The 19836-nt window shown below is 46.8% G+C and overlaps 1 protein-coding gene across 3 annotated transcripts in view; it reads left to right on the forward strand.

Moving 5' to 3' along the window:
- Positions 1 to 2361: 2361 nt before the first annotated feature.
- atad1a (ATPase family AAA domain containing 1a) overlaps positions 2362 to 19836 on the forward strand; it is a 22491-nt gene continuing 5016 nt past the window's right edge. For all 3 annotated transcript variants that reach the window (XM_058374391.1, XM_058374389.1, XM_058374390.1), the window contains exons 1-5: positions 2362 to 2423; positions 3128 to 3359; positions 4036 to 4134; positions 5067 to 5187; positions 5336 to 5536. In XM_058374391.1, the coding sequence (XP_058230374.1) occupies positions 3189 to 3359; positions 4036 to 4134; positions 5067 to 5187; positions 5336 to 5536 (592 nt within the window). In that variant the 5' untranslated portion in view covers positions 2362 to 2423; positions 3128 to 3188. The remainder of the gene's footprint in view (positions 2424 to 3127; positions 3360 to 4035; positions 4135 to 5066; positions 5188 to 5335; positions 5537 to 19836) is intronic.

Consider the following 19836-nt stretch of genomic DNA (forward strand, 5'->3'; position numbering starts at 1 on the left):
CTGCCCTCTTGTGGCCATCTCTAGAAACTACAGCCAGGTTTATTGCGTGAATCAGACGGTGTTTTAAATTCACATCAAGCTTCAAGCAGCTGCACCTTTCATCATCTTGCCCACATGTTTACATTCCACAGATGATATTCTGTGTAATATTTCCTTCAGATTTCCACAGCTAGTGTTTTTCCGTGAGATCTGACGCAGGAGTGTGAACACACAGACTCTCCTTGATGAACATCTCAACACCATCTGGACCTCCTCTCCACTCCTTTGCATTTTTTCCACCTCCTTTTAATTGTGGTGGAATTTTTCGCTACATTTTAATCTTGACATTGTGAAAAATGAAAAACGTGTGTGATGTTTGTGTATTTCTCCAAACTTCATGCAGAGATTCGTGTGGAAAGGAAAAGGGTCATGCTTGTGGAATGGAGACCTTTGTCCTGCTTTAACAGTCTTTAAACTAAAGTGAATGAATTCAGTTTATTTGTATAGAGCTTTTAACACTGGACATTGTCTCAAAGCAGCTTTACAGAAGAGTAGAAACAGAGAAGAGAAAACATAATGATAAATTTTAAAGTTTTATCCTTAATGAGAAGCCTGAGGTGACTGTAGTGAGGAAAAACTCCCTGAGATGATCTAAGGAAGAAACTGTGAGAGGAACCAGGCTCAGAAGAGAACCTCGTCCTCATTTGGGGGACACTGGACAGAAAATAATGTCCTTTCTACAACAGCAACCAAGAGCTCTTGAGGTACTAATCGGTCAGTGTAGTTTCTGAGGTCATTATAGACTCTGATACCTAGCTGACCGATGTAAAGGCAGGTCTGTGACGGTGTGATAGTCTCCAAGTGGTTCTGTCCACAGCAGTGAAATGTAAATGAAATCTTTGTAAACATCAGAAGCTGCCAGATTCCCAAATCCCACAGGATACTGTGATACTGGCTAACAATGCTAACAAGATCTGAAATATTTTTTTATATTAAATTTTATATTTAAACAGTGGTCTCTTTTTATTTCAGATGAACTGTATAGCACTTTTTCTGACAGATTAAATATCACACTACACTAGCCCTGCTCGACTGGTCCACCATCTCTCAGGGTAAAAGGTAGGTCTACATGTAGACTCTTCTCTGTTCTGGCACCGTGGTGGTGGAATGAACTTCTCCTAGATGTCCGTACAGCCGAGTCACTGACTGTCTTCAAACAACGACTGAAGACCTACCGCTTCCTGAAGCATTTAAACTAGCTCTTATTTTTCCCTGTTTTTATGTATTGTTATATGTTTAAAAAATAAATAAAATTAAATAAAATTTAGGCTAATGGTATCCTAAGTCTGTAACCTATTGAACCAGTGTTAATGTATTTCATTGATAGAGACTTAAAGCACTTTTGTACGTCGCTCTGGATAAGAGCATCTGCCAAATGCCAAAAATGTAAATGTACAGGAAGCTCCTGTGTTCAGTTTTGACTCACAGCTAAGATTAGCACAACTTATAGTGTGCTGTGATAATATACTATACTGCCAAAAGACCCCTTCCTGTTCCAACATGACTGCACACCAGTGACCAAAGCAAGGTCCATAAAGACATGGATGAGCGAGTCTGGTGTGAACTTAACTGAGTCCTGACCTCAACCCCATAGAACACCTTTGGGATGAATTAGAGTGGAGACTGTGAGCCAGACCTTCTCGTCCAACATCAGTGTCTGACCTCACAAATGGGCTTCTAGAGGAACGGTCAAAAATTCCCATAAACACACTCCTAAACCTTGTGGAAAGCCTTCCCAGAAGAGTTGAAGCTGTTATAGCTGTAAAGGGCGGGACAACTCCATATTACATTCATGTGCAGGTAAAGGCAGACGTCCCAAAACCTTTGCCAATATATCTACAGATATTATTGGGTTTCAGAAATCATGTTTATCATTAATGTGTCAGATTACAAGTTTATATTGTGCCTGTGGTTAAAAATAACTGTTTTATGATGTTTAATGTGCTAATTCTCATTGATTAAAAGTTTGTTGAGTATTAATTATACATCAGTTCCTTAATGAGTCCATACCATAATAATAATAATAATAATAATAATAATAATAATTATTATTATTATTATTATTATTATTATTATTGTTATTATTGTTGTTGTTGTTGTTGTTCATTTGAAACGTACCTCCAGAACAAAACAAATACATAAGCAGACATTAAGTTTTCTTGTTTAAATTTTTCTTGTCAAAATGTTGACATTTTAAATAATATATTTTGACTTGTTATAAATATCAAATTAATAATGAAATAATTAAAAAAATATATATTAAAAAAATAAATCGCTTCGTATGTATAGTAATGTAGGAACCACAGACGATCATCCTTCTTTCCACACGGACCGCTGATTCTGTTACACAAGATGCGGAAGTTGCTGTGTGATGCTTTGAAATCGTAAGTTTTTATTTTTAGAGTGTTCTCTGTTTGCTACAATTATGATATCTACAGGAATATTATTAATACATATTTGCGTTTTCTTGAACGATAATGTCGCTAACAGATATTGCTAAACTATGGACATACCGTTAGCTATTAGCCGCTAACTAGCCGGTGGTCTTTTTTTTTCCCACCTTTTCTCCGGTATATAAAAAAATAAATAATAAAAATAAAGCCGTGATACGCTTGTAAGCTGTTTATGCCGGAAAGGAGGTGGGAACTAAAAGATAGCGGCAAGTATATTTCGATTTTTTTTTTTACATATTATTATTATCATTATTATTATTATTGTTATTATTATTATTATTATTATTATGAAGGAGTAAATAATAATTACAGATTTCTGATTGGTGTCTCTTTGATTTTGTATTTTTTAACGTTACCTTTTTTCCCTCAGTCTCGTGTTTATTATTTATTTGATTTTTAGAGAAATTGGGTAAATGAAAAACTTACATTCTGACAATTAAAACATTTTATCATATTTATAAACAGCGAAGAAATGCAATGAGATCATTTGTTTTTGTGACATAGTAGTAATAATAATAATAATAATAATAATAATAATTTAGTATAATAGGATCTTTAATGTGGTTAGTCAAAGTTATAAATAATTCTAAAATCCACATTAAGCTTTATTGTGGAATTTATCTCCTTCCTCACAGCTAGAACTGATCGTCCTCCGTTATTCTCCACCAATGAGCTGATGGTGTGGGCGGACCCGAGATGTTGATGGACATCCCCCGTCACGCCCTGCTGCGTCCTCTGAGCCGTAGCGAGGTGCTGGGCATGTTGGTGAGACTCACCATCTTTGGAGCAGCTACCTACTACAGCATCAGATGGGTGGTGGAGGCTCTGGACCCCACGCAGAGACAGAAATCAGAGGCTAAGAAGCGGGTAACACTGACCAGCTCACGCCCTCTACACTCAGTGGGGTTTGATTGGGATCAGTACACTGGAGAAAAGCCTTGTTCTACAGAGGAGGGCTTAGTGGAAAATGTTACTGCTAATTACTTTCTCTTTTTACCCTTCACCCCCCTTTCCCTCTCTTCATCTCTTCTTTTTCTCTTCTCTTTGCTCTCTCTCTCTCTGTCTCTCTCTCTTTCCCTCTATTCATCTCTTCTCTTTGCTCTCTCTCTCTCTGTCTCTCTCTCTTTCCCTCTATTCATCTCTTCTCTTTGCTCTCTCTCTCTCTGTCTCTCTCTCTTTCCCTCTATTCATCTCTTCTCTTTGCTCTCTCTCTCTCTGTCTCTCTTTCTTTCCCTCTATTCATCTCTTCTCTTCTCTTTGCTCTCTCTCTGTGTCTCTCTCTCTTTCCCTCTATTCATCTCTTCTCTTCTCTTTGCTCTCTCTCTCTCTGTCTCTCTCTCTTTCCCTCTATTCATCTCTTCTCTTCTCTTTGCTCTCTCTCTCTCTCTCTCTCTCTCTCTCTCTCTCTCTCTCTCTCTGTCCTCTTCTCTCCACTTCTCTTTTCTTCTCTTCTCTTTCTCTCTTTCACTCTCTCTCCCTCTTCTCTTCTCTTCTCTTCTCTTCTCTTCTCTTCTCTCTCTCTCTCTCTCTCTCTCTCTCTCAGGCTGAGCGGATGATGAGGAGGATTGGGGTGGAGGGAGTGAGTCTGAATGAGTATGAGATGAACATTGCTTCTCAGCTGGTCGATCCTCAGAGTATGAAGGTGAATTTTCACAGCTCTGTTCTTCTGTTCTTGTTGTGTGATGATCTTTAGTGAACAGTTTAATAAACTCCTTGTTGTTTAAGGCCCTGTCCACACGAACCCGGGTATTTTTAAAACCGCAGTTTTAATGCAGTTTGTCCGTTCGTCCACACGCAAACGCAACATCCGGTCACTGAAACCAAACATTTTTGAAAACTCCTGCCAGGGTGAAGTTTTTTAAAAACTCCGGTTTCAGTGTTATCGTATAGACAGAGAAACCGGAGATTTTTGGCTTGTGAACAGGGTTGCCAGATTGGACTGAAGATTTCCAGCCAAACTACAGCTTAAAACCTGCCCATTTAAAAAAATACCATCCCAAAATGCAAACTGTTATAACTAATACAATAACAAACAGTTATAACAGTTAATAACTTTGTGATATCGGCTTAACGAGTAGAACGATTACAACAACCCACTAATCAAGACTGAAGTCTGACTGGACAGGACTCTCCTGAACCTTATTGGCTAAACTGAACCATATAATTAAAACACCAACATTACATATTACACTTTATTTATTCGTTTGAATAGAAAATTAATAAAACATCATGTTTATAGTCAAAAATAAAAACCCACCAGTTGCATCAAAAACCAGCCCAGATTTTATCAACCCGCCCAATGCACTTTTTCCCAGTGAGACGTGACCAAAAGAAGCCCCATTGGGAGGAAACCCGTCAAATCTGGCAACACTGCTTGTGAAGTCAGCGTCTCAGGCTTCTGATTGGCCAACATGGCTTTACGGTTGAGACCACGGTTTTGCGTTTTCATGTGGATGAGGTTTTCTTTTTAAAACGGAGGAGGAAAACTTTAAGTTTTTTAAGTTTTTAAAAATACCCGTGTCCGTGTGGACTAGGCCTGATTTAGGTGTTTTTATGTGTTTAATCTTTATGAAGGTGACGTGGAGAGACATTGCAGGTCTTGATGACATCATCACCGAGCTGCAAGACTCCGTCATCCTGCCCATCCAGAAACGTCATCTGTTCCGTGGATCTAAACTTCTACAACCACCCAGAGGTACAACACACACACACACACCCACACACAGTACAGATGGAGAATGTCTGTGTTTGATGGAGATTGATGGTGTTTAGTCAGTGTGAGAGATACAATAAGCTGACATAGACTAACACACACACACTCACACACACACTCTTCTCCTCAGGTGTGTTGTTATACGGTCCACCCGGCTGCGGGAAAACTTTAATCGCCAAGGCAGCAGCCAAAACCTCAGGCTGTCAGTTCATCAACCTCCAGGCCTCCACTTTGACTGACAAGTGGTTCGGTGAATCAGAGAAGCTCACCGCTGCTGTCTTCTCATTGGCTGTTAAACTGCAGCCCTGCATCATCTTCATCGATGAGATAGGTGAGCGACTCGTTGGGTCTGAATGTTAATAACGTCTCAGACACTAAAGTGTGACTTCCTGCTGGTGATTATCTGGATATCAGTGTTTACCCATGGTGTTAAAGTTCCACTGAGATGTTCTGGGAGGTGATGGAAACACTTCTGTGTTATTTTATGTGTGTGTGGTGTGTTTGGTGTGTGTTTGTGCTGTGTGTGTGTGGTGTGTGTGTGGTGTGTGTTTGTGGTGTGTGTGTGGTGTTTGTGGTGTGTGTGGTGTTGTGTGTGTGTGTGTGTGGTGTTGTGTGTGTGTGTGTGGTGTTTGTGGTTTGTGTGTGTGGTGTTTGTGGTGTGTGTGTGTGTGTGTGGTGTTTGTGGTGTGTGTGTGTGGTGTTTGTGGTGTGTGTGTGGTGTGTGTGTGGTGTTTGTGGTGTGTGTGGTGTTTGTGGTGTGTGTGGTGTTTGTGGTGTGTGTGGTGTTTGTGGTGTGTGTGTGGTGTTTGTGGTGTGTGTGGTGTGTGTGGTGTTTGTGGTGTGTGTGTGGTGTTTGTGTGGTGTTTGTGGTGTGTGTGTGTGGTGTTTGTGGTGTGTGTTTGTGGTGTGTGTGTGTGTGGTGTTTGTGGTGTGTGTGTGGTGTGTTTGTGGTGTTTGTGGTGTGTTTGTGGTGTTTGTGGTGTGTTTGTGGTGTGTGTGTGGTGTGTTTGTGGTGTGTGTGGTGTGTGGTGTGTGTGTGGTGTTTGTGGTGTGTGTGTGGTGTTTGTGGTGTTTGTGGTGTGTGTGTGGTGTTTGTGTGGTGTTTGTGGTGTGTGTGTGGTGTTTGTGGTGTGTGTGTGGTGTTTGTGGTGTGTGTGTGTGGTGTTTGTGGGGTGTTTGTGGTGTGTGTGTGGTGTGTGTGTGGTGTGTTTGTGGTGTGTGTGTGGTGTGTTTGTGGTGTGTGTGTGGTGTTTGTGGTGTGTGTGTGGTGTGTTTGTGGTGTGTGTGGTGTGTTTGTGGTGTGTGTGTGGTGTTTGTGGTGTTTGTGGTGTGTGTGTGGTGTTTGTGGTGTGTGTGTGGTGTGTGTGTGGTGTTTGTGGTGTGTTTGTGGTGTGTGTGTGTGTGTGTGGTGTGTGTGTGGTGTGTGTGGTGTTTGTGGTGTGTTTGTTGTGTGTGTGTGGTGTTTGTGGTGTGTGTGTGTGGTATTTGTGGTGTGTTTGTGGTGTGTGTGTGTGGTGTTTGTGGTGTGTGTGTGTGGTGTGTGTGTGGTGTGTGTGTGGTGTTTGTGGTGTGTGTGTGGTGTGTGTGTGGTGTGTGTGTGGTGTTTGTGGTGTGTGTGTGTGGTGTGTGTGGTGTTTGTGGTGTTTGTGGTGTTTGTGGTGTGTGTGTGGTGTTTGTGGTGTTTGTGTGGTGTGTGTGGTGTTTGTGGTGTGTGTGTGGTGTGTGTGGTGTTTGTGGTGTGTGTGTGGTGTTTGTGGTGTGTGTGCGGTGTTTGTGTGGTGTTTGTGGTGTGTGTGTGGTGTTTGTGGTGTGTGTGTGTGGTGTTTGTGATGTGTGTGTGGTGTGTGTGGTGTTTGTGGTGTGTTTGTGGTGTTTGTGGTGTGTTTGTGGTGTGTGTGTGTGGTGTTTGTGGTGTGTGTGTGGTGTTTGTGGTGTGTTTGTGGTGTTTGTGGTGTTTGTGGTGTGTGTGTGGTGTGTGTGTGGTGTTTGTGGTGTGTGTGTGGTGTTTGTGGTGTGTGTGGTGTTTGTGGTGTTTGTGGTGTGTGTGTGGTGTTTGTGGTGTGTGTGTGTGTGTGGTGTTTGTGGTGTGTGTGTGGTGTTTGTGGTGTGTGTGTGTGGTGTTTGTGGGGTGTTTGTGGTGTGTTTGTGGTGTTTGTGGTGTGTTTGTGGTGTGTGTGGTGTTTGTGGTGTGTGTGTGTGTGTGGTGTTTGTGGTGTGTTTGTGGTGTGTGTGTGTGGTGTTTGTGGTGTGTTTGTGGTGTGTGTGTGTGGTGTTTGTGGTGTGTGGTGTTTGTGGTGTGTGTGTGTGTATGTGGTGTTTGTGGTGTGTGTGTGGTGTGTGTGTGGTGTTTGTGGTGTGTGTGTGGTGTGTGTGTGTGGTGTGTGTGTGGTGTTTGTGGTGTTTGTGGTGTGTGTGTGTGGTGTTTGTGGTGTGTGTGTGTGTGTGGTATTTGTGGTGTGTGTGTGGTGTTTGTGGTGTGTGTGTGGTGTTTGTGGTGTGTGTGTGGTGTGTGTGTGGTGTTTGTGGTGTGTGTGTGGTGTTTGTGGTGTGTGTGTGTGTGGTATTTGTGGTGTGTGTGTGGTATTTGTGGTGTGTTTGTGGTGTGTTTGTGGTGTGTGTGTGGTGTTTGTGGTGTGTGTGTGGTGTTTGTGGTGTGTGTGTGGTGTGTGTGGTGTTTGTGGTGTGTGTGCGGTGTTTGTGTGGTGTTTGTGGTGTGTGTGTGGTGTTTGTGGTGTGTGTGTGGTATTTGTGGTGTGTGTGTGGTATTTGTGGTGTGTTTGTGGTGTGTGTGTGGTGTTTGTGGTGTGTGTGTGTGTGTGGTGTTTGTGGTGTGTGTGTGGTGTGTGTGTGGTGTGTGTGGTGTGTGTGTGGTGTTTGTGGTGTGTGTGTGGTGTGTTTGTGGTGTGTGTGTGGTGTTTGTGGTGTGTGTGTGGTGTGTTTGTGGTGTGTGTGTGTGGTGTGTGTGGTGTGTGTGTGGTGTTTGTGGTGTGTGTGTGGTGTGTGTGTGGTGTTTGTGGTGTGTTTGTGGTGTGTGTGTGGTGTTTGTGGTGTGTGTGTGTGTGGTATTTGTGGTGTGTGTGTGGTATTTGTGGTGTGTGTGTGGTGTGTGTGTGGTGTGTGTGGTGTGTGTGTGGTGTTTGTGGTGTGTGTGTGGTGTGTGTGGTGTGTGTGGTGTTTGTGGTGTGTTTGTGGTGTGTGTGTGGTGTTTGTGGTGTGTGTGTGTGTGGTATTTGTGGTGTGTGTGTGGTATTTGTGGTGTGTGTGTGGTGTGTGTGTGTGGTGTTTGTGGTGTGTGTGTGGTGTTTGTGGTGTGTGTGTGGTGTTTGTGGTGTGTTTGTGGTGTGTGTGTGGTGTTTGTGGTGTGTTTGTGGTGTGTGTGTGTGGTGTTTGTGGTGTGTGTGTGTGGTGTTTGTGGTGTGTGGTGTTTGTGGTGTGTGGTGTTTGTGGTGTTTGTGGTGTGTGTGTGGTGTTTGTGGTGTGTTTGTGGTGTGTGTGTGGTGTGTGTGGTGTTTGTGGTGTGTGTGTGGTGTTTGTGGTGTGTGTGTGGTGTTTGTGGTGTGTTTGTGGTGTTTGTGGTGTGTGTGTGGTGTTTGTGGTGTGTGCGTGTGGTGTTTGTGGTGTGTGTGTGTGGTGTTTGTGGTGTGTTTGTGGTGTGTTTGTGGTGTGTGTGTGGTGTTTGTGGTTTGTGTGTGTGGTGTTTGTGGTGTGTGTGTGGTGTTTGTGGTGTGTGTGTGTGGTGTTTGTGGTGTGTGTGTGGTGTTTGTGGTGTGTGTGTGGTGTTTGTGGTGTGTGTGTGGTGTTTGTGGTGTGTGTGTGGTGTGTGTGTGTGGTGTTTGTGGTGTGTGTGTGGTGTTTGTGGTGTGTGTGTGGTGTTTGTGGTGTGTGTGTGGTGTTTGTGGTGTGTTTGTGGTGTGTTTGTGGTGTTTGTGGTGTGTGTGTGGTGTGTGTGTGTGGTGTTTGTGGTGTGTTTGTGGTGTGTGTGTGTGGTGTTTGTGGTGTGTGGTGTTTGTGGTGTGTGTGTGGTGTTTGTGGTGTGTGTGTGGTGTGTGTGGTGTGTTTGTGGTGTGTGTGTGGTGTGTTTGTGGTGTGTGTGTGGTGTGTTTGTGGTGTGTGTGTGGTGTGTGTGTGGTGTGTGTGTGGTGTGTGTGGTGTTTGTGGTGTGTGTGTGGTGTGTGTGTGGTGTTTGTGGTGTGTGTGTGGTGTTTGTGGTGTGTGTGTGTGTGTGTGTGGTATTTGTGGTGTGTGTGTGGTATTTGTGGTGTCTGTGTGGTATTTGTGGTATTTGTGGTGTTTGTGGTGTGTTTGTGGTGTGTGTGTGGTGTTTGTGGTGTGTGTGTGTGTGGTATTTGTGGTGTGTGTGTGGTGTGTGTGTGTGGTGTTTGTGGTGTGTGTGTGGTGTTTGTGTGGTGTTTGTGGTGTGTGTGTGGTGTGTGTGTGTGGTGTTTGTGGTGTGTGTGTGGTGTTTGTGGTGTGTGTGTGGTGTGTGTGTGGTGTTTGTGGTGTGTGTGTGTGGTGTTTGTGGTGTGTGGTGTTTGTGGTGTGTGGTGTTTGTGGTGTTTGTGGTGTGTGTGTGGTGTTTGTGGTGTGTTTGTGGTGTTTGTGGTGTGTGTGTGTGGTGTTTGTGGTGTGTTTGTGGTGTTTGTGGTGTGTGTGTGGTGTTTGTGGTGTGTGTGTGGTGTTTGTGGTGTGTTTGTGGTGTGTTTGTGGTGTGTGTGGTGTGTGTGTGGTGTTTGTGGTGTGTTTGTGGTGTGTTTGTGGTGTGTGTGTGGTGTGTGTGTGGTGTGTGTGTGGTGTTTGTGGTGTGTGTGTGTGGTGTTTGTGGTGTTTGTGGTGTGTTTGTGGTGTGTTTGTGGTGTGTTTGTGGTGTTTGTGGTGTGTTTGTGGTGTGTGTGTGGTGTGTGTGGTGTTTGTGGTGTGTGTGTGGTGTTTGTGGTGTGTGTGTGGTGTTTGTGGTGTGTGTGTGTGTGTGTGTTTGTGGTGTGTGTGTGTGTGGTGTTTGTGGTGTGTTTGTGGTGTGTGTGTGGTGTGTGTGTGGTGTGTGTGTGTGGTGTGTGTGGTGTTTGTGGTGTGTGTGTGTGTGGTGTTTGTGGTGTGTGTGTGTGGTGTTTGTGGTGTGTGTGTGGTGTTTGTGGTGTGTGTGTGGTGTTTGTGGTGTGTGTGTGGTGTTTGTGGTGTGTGTGTGGTGTGTGTGTGGTGTTTGTGGTGTGTGTGGTGTTTGTGGTGTGTGTGGTGTTTGTGGTGTGTGTGGTGTTTGTGGTGTGTGTGTGGTGTTTGTGGTGTTTGTGGTGTGTTTGTGGTGTGTTGTGTGTGTGTGGTGTTTGTGGTGTGTGTGTGTGGTATTTGTGGTGTGTTTGTGGTGTTTGTGGTGTGTGTGTGGTGTTTGTGGTGTGTGTGTGGTGTGTGTGTGGTGTTTGTGGTGTGTGTGTGGTGTTTGTGGTGTGTGTGTGGTGTTTGTGGTGTGTGTGTGGTGTGTGTGTGGTGTTTGTGGTGTGTGTGTGGTGTTTGTGGTGTGTGTGTGTGGTGTTTGTGGTGTGTGTGTGGTGTTTGTGGTGTGTGTGTGGTGTGTGTGTGGTGTTTGTGGTGTGTGTGTGGTGTTTGTGGTGTGTGTGTGTGGTGTTTGTGGGGTGTTTGTGGTGTGTTTGTGGTGTTTGTGGTGTGTGTGTGGTGTTTGTGGTGTGTTTGTGGTGTTTGTGGTGTGTGTGTGGTGTGTGTGTGTGGTGTTTGTGGTGTGTTTGTGGTGTGTGTGTGTGGTGTTTGTGGTGTGTTTGTGGTGTGTGTGTGTGGTGTTTGTGGTGTGTGTGTGGTGTTTGTGGTGTGTGTGTGTGTATGTGGTGTTTGTGGTGTGTGTGTGGTGTGTGTGTGGTGTTTGTGGTGTGTGTGTGGTGTGTGTGGTGTGTGTGTGGTGTTTGTGGTGTTTGTGGTGTGTGTGTGTGGTGTTTGTGGTGTGTGTGTGTGTGTGTGTGGTATTTGTGGTGTGTTTGTGGTGTGTGTGTGGTGTTTGTGGTGTGTGTGTGGTGTGTGTGTGGTGTTTGTGGTGTGTGTGTGGTGTTTGTGGTGTGTGTGTGTGTGGTATTTGTGGTGTGTGTGTGGTATTTGTGGTGTGTTTGTGGTGTGTGTGTGGTGTTTGTGGTGTGTGTGTGGTGTTTGTGGTGTGTGTGTGGTGTTTGTGGTGTGTGTGTGGTGTGTGTGTGGTGTTTGTGGTGTGTGTGTGGTATTTGTGGTGTGTGTGTGGTATTTGTGGTGTGTGTGTGGTATTTGTGGTGTGTTTGTGGTGTGTGTGGTGTTTGTGGTGTGTGTTTGTGGTGTGTGTGTGTGGTGTTTGTGGTGTGTGTGTGGTGTGTGTGTGGTGTGTGTGTGGTGTGTGTGGTGTGTTTGTGGTGTGTGTGGTGTGTGTGTGGTGTTTGTGGTGTGTGTGTGGTGTTTGTGGTGTGTGTGTGGTGTGTTTGTGGTGTGTGTGTGGTGTGTGTGGTGTGTGTGTGGTGTGTGTGGTGTTTGTGGTGTGTGTGTGGTGTGTGTGTGGTGTGTGTGTGGTGTTTGTGGTGTGTGTGTGGTGTGTGTGTGTGTGTGTGTGTGGTATTTGTGGTGTGTGTGTGGTATTTGTGGTGTGTGTGTGGTGTGTGTGTGGTGTGTGTGGTGTGTGTGGTGTGTGTGGTGTTTGTGGTGTGTGTGTGGTGTTTGTGGTGTGTGTGTGTGTGGTATTTGTGGTGTGTGTGTGGTATTTGTGGTGTGTGTGTGGTATTTGTGGTGTGTGTGTGGTGTTTGTGGTGTGTGTGTGGTGTGTGTGTGGTGTTTGTGGTGTGTGTGGTGTTTGTGGTGTGTGTGTGGTGTGTGTGTGTGGTGTGTGTGTGGTGTGTGTGGTGTGTGTGTGGTGTGTGTGTGGTGTGTTTGTGGTGTGTGTGTGGTGTGTTTGTGGTGTGTGTGTGGTGTTTGTGGTGTGTTTGTGGTGTTTGTGGTGTGTTTGTGGTGTGTGTGTGTGGTGTTTGTGGTGTGTGTGTGTGGTGTTTGTGGTGTGTTTGTGGTGTGTTTGTGGTGTGTGTGTGGTGTGTGTCTGGTGTTTGTGTGGTGTGTGTGGTGTTTGTGGTGTGTGTGTGGTGTTTGTGGTGTGTGTGTGGTGTTTGTGGTGTGTGTGTGTGTGTGTTTGTGGTGTGTGTGTGTGTGTGTGTGGTGTTTGTGGTGTGTTTGTGGTGTGTGTGGTGTTTGTGGTGTGTGTGTGGTGTTTGTGGTGTTTGTGGTGTGTGTGTGGTGTGTGTGGTGTGTGTGGTGTTTGTGGTGTGTGTGTGGTGTTTGTGGTGTGTGTGGTGTTTGTGGTGTGTGTGTGGTGTGTGTGGTGTTTGTGGTGTGTGTGTGTGTGGTGTTTGTGGTGTGTGTGTTGTGTGTGGGGTGTTTGTGGTGTTTGTGGTGTGTGTGTGGTGTGTGTGGTGTGTGTGTGGTGTTTGTGGTGTGTGTGTGTGTGGTGTTTGTGGTGTGTGTGTGGTGTGTGTGTGGTGTTTGTGGTGTGTGGGGTGTGTGTGTGGTGTTTGTGGTGTGTGTGTGGTGTGTTTGTGGTGTGTGTGTGGTGTGTTTGTGGTGTGTGTGTGTGGTGTGTGTGTGGTGTGTGTGTGGTGTGTTTGTGGTGTTTGTGGTGTGTGTGTGGTGTGTGTGTGGTGTTTGTGGTGTGTGTGTGTGGTGTTTGTGGTGTGTGTGGTGTGTGTGGTGTGTGTGTGTGTGTGGTGTGTGTGTGGTGTTTGTGGTGTGTGTGGTGTGTGTGTGGTGTGTGTTTGTGGTGTGTGTGTGGTGTTTGTGGTGTGTTTGTGGTGTGTGTGTGTGGTGTTTGTGGTGTGTGTGTGGTGTTTGTGGTGTGTTTGTGGTGTTTGTGGTGTTTGTGTGGTGTGTGTGTGTGGTGTTTGTGGTGTGTGTGGTGTTTGTGGTGTGTGTGTGGTGTGTGTGTGGTGTTTGTGGTGTGTTTGTGTGGTGTTTGTGGGGTGTTTGTGGTGTGTTTGTGGTGTGTGTGGTGTGTGTGGTGTTTGTGGTGTTTGTGGTGTGTGTGTGGTGTGTGTGTGTGGTGTTTGTGGTGTGTGTGTGGTGTTTGTGGTGTGTGTGTGTGTGGTGTTTGTGGTGTGTGTGTGTGTGTGTGTGTGTGGTATTTGTGGTGTGTGTGTGGTGTTTGTGGTGTGTGTGTGGTGTGTGTGTGTGGTGTTTGTGGTGTGTGTGTGGTGTTTGTGGTGTGTGTGTGTGGTATTTGTGTTGTGTGTGGTATTTGTGGTGTGTTTGTGGTGTGTGTGTGGTGTTTGTGGTGTGTGTGTGTGGTGTTTGTGGTGTGTGTGTGGTGTTTGTGGTGTGTGTGTGGTGTGTGTGTGGTGTTTGTGGTGTGTGTGTGGTGTTTGTGGTGTGTGTGTGGTGTGTGTGTGAGTGTGTATGTGAGTGCGTGTGTGTGGTGTTTGTGGTGTGTGTGGTGTGAGTGTGGTGTTTGTGGTGTGTGTGTGTGTGTGTGTGTGTTTGTCTGTGTGTGTGGTGTGTGTGGTGTGTTTGTGGTGTGTTTGTGGTGTTTGTGGTGTGTGTGTGTGGTGTTTGTGGTGTGTGTGTGGTGTTTGTGGTGTGTGTGTGTGTGTGGTGTGTGTGTGGTGTGTGTGTGGTGTGTTTGTGGTGTGTGTGTGTGTTTGTGGTGTGTGTGTGTGGTGTTTGTGGTGTGTGTGTGGTATTTGTGGTGTGTGTGTGTGTGTGTGTGGTGTGTGTGTGTGGTGTTGTGGTGTGTGTGTGGTGTTTGTGGTGTGTGTGTGTGTGTGTGTGTGGTGTTTGTGGTGTGTGTGTGGTGTTTGTGGTGTGTGTGTGTGTGTGGTGTGTGTGTGTGTGTGTGTGTGTGTGTGTGTGTGTGTGTGTGTGGTGTGTGTGGTGTGTGTGGTGTTTGTGGTGTGTGTGTGTGGTGTTTGTGGTGTTTGTGGTGTGTGTGGTGTGTGTGTGGTGTTTGTGGTGTTTCTGGTGTGTGTGTGGTGTGTGTGTGGTTTGTGTGTGGTGTTTGTGGTGTGTGTGTGGTGTTTGTGGTGTGTGTGGTGTGTGTGTGGTGTGTGTGTGTGGTGTGTGTTTGTGGTGTGTTTGTGGTGTGTTTGTGGTGTGTGTGTGTGGTGTTTGTGGTGTGTGTGTGTGGTGTTTGTGGTGTGTGTGTGTATGTGTGTGTGTGTTTGTCTGTGTGTGTGTGTGTGTGTGTGGTGTGTGTGTGGTGTTTGTGGTGTGTGTGTGGTGTTTGTGGTGTGTGTGTGGTGTTTGTGGTGTGTGTGTGGTATTTGTGGTATGTGTGGTGTGTGTGTGTGTGTGTGTGTGTGTGTGAGTGTGTGAGTGTGTGTGTGAGTGTGTGGTGTGTGTGTGTGGTGTGTGTGGTGTGTGTGTGGTGTGTGTGGTGTGTGTGTGTGAGTGTGTGTGTGGTGTGTGTGTGTGTGTGGTGTGTGTGGTGTGTGTGTGGTGTGTGTGTGGTGTGTGTGTGTGTGTGTGTGGTGTTTGTGGTGTGTTTGTGGTGTTTGTGGTGTGTTTGTGGTGTGTGTGTGGTGTGTTTGTGGTGTGTGTGGTGTGTGTGTGTGTGGTGTGTGTGTGGTGTTTGTGGTGTGTGTGTGGTGTTTGTGGTGTTTGTGGTGTGTGTGTGGTGTGTGTGTGGTGTGTGTGTGGTGTGTTTGTGGTGTGTGTGTGGTGTTTGTGGTGTGTGTGTGGTGTTTGTGGTGTGTGTGTGTGTGTGTGTGGTGTGTGTGGTGTGTGTGTGGTGTTTGTGGTGTGTTTGTTGTGTGTGTGTGGTGTTTGTGGTGTGTGTGTGTGTGTGTGTGTGTGTGTGTGTGTGTGTGTGGTATTTGTGGTGTGTTTGTGGTGTTTGTGGTGTGTGTGGTGTGTGTGTGGTGTGTGTGTGTGTGTGAGGTGTGTGTGTGGTGTGTGTGTGGTGTGTGTGTGTGTGTGTGTGTGGTGTGTGTGTGAGTGTGTGAGTGTGTGTGTGGTGTGTGTGGTGTGTGTGTGTGTGTGTGTGGTGTGAGTGTGTGTGTGTGTGGTGTGAGTGTGTGTGAGTGTGTGTGTGTGTGTGTGTGGTGTGTGTGTGGTGTGTGTGGTGTGTGTGTGGTGTGTGTGTGGTGTTTGTGGTGTTTGTGGTGTGTTTGTTGTGTGTGTGTGGTGTTTGTGGTGTGTGTGTGTGTGGTATTTGTGGTGTGTTTGTGGTGTTTGTGGTGTGTGTGGTGTGTTTGTGGTGTGTTTGTGGTGTGTGTGTGGTGTGTGTGTGGTGTGTGTGTGGTGTTTGTGGTGTGTGTGTGGTGTGTGTGTGGTGTTTGTGGTGTGTGTGTGGTGTTTGTGGTGTGTGTGTGTGTGTGTGTGTGTGTGTGTGTGTGTGTGTGTGTGTGGTGTGTGTGTGTGGTGTGTTTGTGGTGTGTGTGTGGTGTGTTTGTGGTGTGTGTGTGTGGTGTTTGTGGTGTGTGTGTGTGGTGTTTGTGGTGTGTGTGGTGTGTGTGTGTGGTGTTTGTGGTGTGTGTGTGTGGTGTTTGTGGTGTGTGTGTGGTGTGTGTGTGTGGTGTGTGTGTGGTGTGTGTGTGTGAGTGTGTGGTGTGTGTGTGTGTGTGTGTGTGGTGTGTGTGTGGTGTTTGTGGTGTGTGTGTGGTGTGTGTGTGTTTGTGTGGTGTGTGTGGTGTGTGTGTGTGTGTTTGTGGTGTGTGTGGTGTGTTTGTGGTGTGTGTGTGGTGTGTGTGTGTGGTGTTTGTGGTGTGTTTGTGTGAGTGTGTGAGTGTTTGTGTGTGTGTTTGTGTGAGTGTGTGTGTGTGTGTGTGGTGTTTGTGGTGTGTGTGTGGTGTTTGTGGTGTGTGTGTGGTGTGTGTGTGGTGTTTGTGGTGTGTGTGTGGTGTTTGTGGTGTGTGTGTGGTGTGTGTGTGGTGTTTGTGGTGTGTGTGTGTGTGGTGTTTGTGGTGTGTGTGTGTGTGGTGTGTGTGGGGTGTTTGTGGTGTGTGTGTGGTGTGTGTGGTGTGTGTGTGGTGTGTGTGTGGTGTTTGTGGTGTGTGTGTGTGTGGTGTTTGTGGTGTGTGTGTGGTGTGTGTGTGATGTGGTGTGTGTGTGTGTGTGTGTGTGATGTGTGTGTGGTGTGTGTTTGTGGTGTGTGTGTGGTGTGTGTGTGGTGTTTGTGGTGTGTGGGGTGTGTGTGTGGTGTTTGTGGTGTGTTTGTGGTGTGTTTGTGGTGTGTGTGTGGTGTGTGTGTGGTGTGTGTGGTGTGTGTGTGGTGTTTGTGGTGTTTGTGGTGTGTTTGTGGTGTGTGTGGTGTGTGTGGTGTGTGTGTGGTGTTTGTGGTGTGTGTGTGGTGTGTGTGTGGTGTGTGTGTGGTGTTTGTGGTGTGTGTGTGGTGTTTGTGGTGTGTGTGGTGTGTGTTTGTGGTGTGTGTGTGGTGTTTGTGTTGTGTTTGTGGTGTGTTTGTGGTGTGTGTGTGTGGTGTTTGTGGTGTGTGTGTGGTGTTTTTGGTGTGTTTGTGGTGTTTGTGGTGTTTGTGGTGTGTGTGTGGTGTGTGTGTGGTGTTTGTGGTGTGTGTGGTGTTTGTGGTGTGTGTGTGGTGTGTGTGTGGTGTTTGTGGTGTGTGTGTGTGGTGTTTGTGGTGTGTTTGTGGGGTGTTTGTGGTGTGTTTGTGGTGTTTGTGGTGTGTTTGTGGTGTTTGTGGTGTTTGTGGTGTTTGTGGTGTGTGTGTGGTGTGTGTGTGTGTGTGTGTGGTATTTGTGGTGTGTGTGTGGTGTTTGTGGTGTGTGTGTGGTGTGTGTGTGGTGTTTGTGGTGTGTGTGTGGTGTTTGTGGTGTGTGTGTGTGTGTGGTATTTGTGTTGTGTGTGGTATTTGTGGTGTGTTTGTGGTGTGTGTGTGGTGGTTGTGGTGTGTGTGTGTGGTGTTTGTGGTGTGTGTGTGGTGTTTGTGGTGTGTGTGTGGTGTGTGTGTGTGGTGTTTGTGGTGTGTGTGTGTGGTGTGTTTGTGGTGTGTGTGTGGTGTTTGTGGTGTGTGTGTGGTATTTGTGGTGTGTGTGTGGTATTTGTGGTGTGTTTGTGGTGTGTGTGTGGTGTTTGTGGTGTGTGTGTGTGGTGTTTGTGGTGTGTGTGTGGTATTTGTGGTGTGTTTGTGGTGTGTGTGTGGTGTTTGTGGTGTGTGTGTGTGGTGTTTGTGGTGTGTGTGTGGTGTTTGTGGTGTGTGTGTGGTGTGTGTGTGGTGTTTGTGGTGTGTGTGTGTGTGTGGTATTTGTGGTGTGTGTGTGGTATTTGTGGTGTGTTTGTGGTGTGTGTGGTGTTTGTGGTGTGTGTTTGTGGTGTGTGTGTGTGGTGTTTGTGGTGTGTGTGTGGTGTGTGTGTGGTGTGTGTGTGGTGTGTGTGGTGTGTTTGTGGTGTGTGTGTGGTGTTTGTGGTGTTTGTGGTGTGTGTGTGGTGTTTGTGGTGTGTGTGTGGTGTTTGTGGTGTGTGTGTGGTGTGTGTGGTGTGTTTGTGGTGTGTGTGTGGTGTTTGTGGTGTGTGTGTGGTGTGTGTGTGGTGTGTGTGGTGTGTGTGTGGTGTTTGTGGTGTGTGTGTGGTGTGTGTGTGGTGTGTGTGTGGTGTTTGTGGTGTTTGTGGTGTTTGTGGTGTGTGTGTGGTGTGTGTGTGTGTGTGTGTGTGTGGTATTTGTGGTGTGTGTGTGGTGTTTGTGGTGTGTGTGTGTGTGGTGTTTGTGGTGTGTGTGTGGTGTTTGTGGTGTGTGTGTGGTGTTTGTGGTGTGTGTGTGGTGTGTGTGTGGTGTTTGTGGTGTGTGTGTGGTGTTTGTGGTGTGTGGTGTTTGTGGTGTTTGTGGTGTGTGTGTGGTGTGTGTGTGGTGTGTGTGTGGTGTGTTTGTGGTGTGTTTGTGGTGTGTGTGTGGTGTGTTTGTGGTGTGTGTGTGTGGTGTTTGTGGTGTGTTTGGTGTTTGTTGTGTGTGTGTGGTGTTTGTGGTGTGTGCGTGTGGTGTTTGTGGTGTGTGTGTGTGTGGTTTTTGTGGTGTGTTTGTGGTGTGTGTGTGGTGTGTGTGTGGTGTTTGTGTGGTGTTTGTGGTGTGTGTGGTGTTGTGTGTGTGTGTGTGGTGTTTGTGGTGTGTGTGTGTGTGTGTGGTGTTTGTGGTGTGTTTGTGGTGTGTGTGTGGTGTGTGTGTGTGGTGTGTGTGGTGTTTGTGGTGTGTGTGGTGTGTGTTTGTGGTGTGTGTGGTGTGTGTGTGTGGTGTTTGTGGTGTGTGTGTGGTGTTTGTGGTGTGTGTGTGGTGTTTGTGGTGTGTGTGTGGTGTGTGTGTGGTGTGTGTGTGTGGTGTTTGTGGTGTGTGTGTGGTGTGTGTGTGGTGTTTGTGGTGTTTGTGGTGTGTGTGGTGTGTGTGGTGTTTGTGGTGTGTGTGTGTGGTGTTTGTGGTGTGTGTGGTGTTTGTGGTGTGTGTGTGGTGTGTGTGGTGTTTGTGGTGTTTGTGGTGTGTGTGTGGTGTTTGTGATGTTTGTGGTGTGTTTGTGGTGTGTGTGTGGTGTGTTTGTGGTGTGTGTGTGTGGTGTGTTTGTGGTGTGTTTGTGGTGTGTGTGTGGTGTTTGTGGTGTGTGTGTGGTGTGTGTGTGGTGTTTGTGGTGTGTGTGTGTGGTGTTTGTGGTGTGTGTGTGTGGTGTTTGTGGTGTGTTTGTGGTGTGTGTGGTGTTTGTGGTGTGTGTGTGGTGTTTGTGGTGTGTGTGGTGTGTGTGGTGTTTGTGGTGTGTGTGTGGTGTTTGTGGTGTGTGTGGTGTGTGTGTGGTGTGTGTTTGTGGTGTGTGTGTGGTGTTTGTGGTGTGTGTGTGGTGTGTGTGTGTGGTGTTTGTGGTGTGTGTGTGTGGTGTGTGTGTGTGGTGTGTGTGTGGTGTGTGTGTGGTGTTTGTGGTGTGTGTGTGGTGTGTGTGTGTGTGGTGTTTGTGGTGTGTGTGTGGTGTTTGTGGTGTGTGTGTGGTGTGTGTGTGTGGTGTTTGTGGTGTGTGTGTGGTGTGTGTGTGTGGTGTTTGTGGTGTGTGTGTGGTGTGTGTGTGGTGTTTGTGGTGTGTGTGTGTGGTGTTTGTGGTGTGTGTGTGGTGTTTGTGGTGTGTGTGTGTGGTGTGTGTGTGGCGTTTGTGGTGTGTGTGTGTGTGGTGTGTGTGTGTGTGGTGTTTGTGGTGTGTGTGGTGTTTGTGGTGTGTGTGTGGTGTTTGTGGTGTGTGGTGTTTGTGGTGTGTGTGGTGTGTGTGTGTGTGTGTGTGGTGTGTGTGTGTGTGGTGTGTGTGTGGGGTGTGTGTGTGTGGTGTTTGTGGTGTGTGTGTGGTGTGTGTGTGTGGTGTTTGTGGTGTGTGTGTGTGGTGTTTGTGGTGTGTGTGTGGTGTGTGTGTGTATGTGTGGTGTGTGTGTGGTGTGTGTGTGTGGTGTTTGTGGTGTGTGTGTGTGGTGTGTGTGTGGTGTTTGTGGTGTGTGTGTGTGGTGTTTGTGGTGTGTGTGTGTGTGGTGTTTGTGGTGTGTGTGTGGTGTTTGTGGTGTGTGTGTGTGTGGTGTTTGTGGTGTGTGTCTGGTGTTTGGGGTGTGTGTGTGGTGTTTGTGGTGTGTTTGTGGTGTGTGTCTGGTGTGTGTGTGGTGTGTGTGTGTGGTGTGTGTGTGGTGTGTGTGTGTGTGGTGTGTGTGTGGTGTTTGTGGTGTTTGTGGTGTGTG

Source organism: Hemibagrus wyckioides, linkage group LG22, assembly GCF_019097595.1.
Source record: "Hemibagrus wyckioides isolate EC202008001 linkage group LG22, SWU_Hwy_1.0, whole genome shotgun sequence".
NCBI classification, from domain to species: domain Eukaryota; kingdom Metazoa; phylum Chordata; class Actinopteri; order Siluriformes; family Bagridae; genus Hemibagrus; species Hemibagrus wyckioides.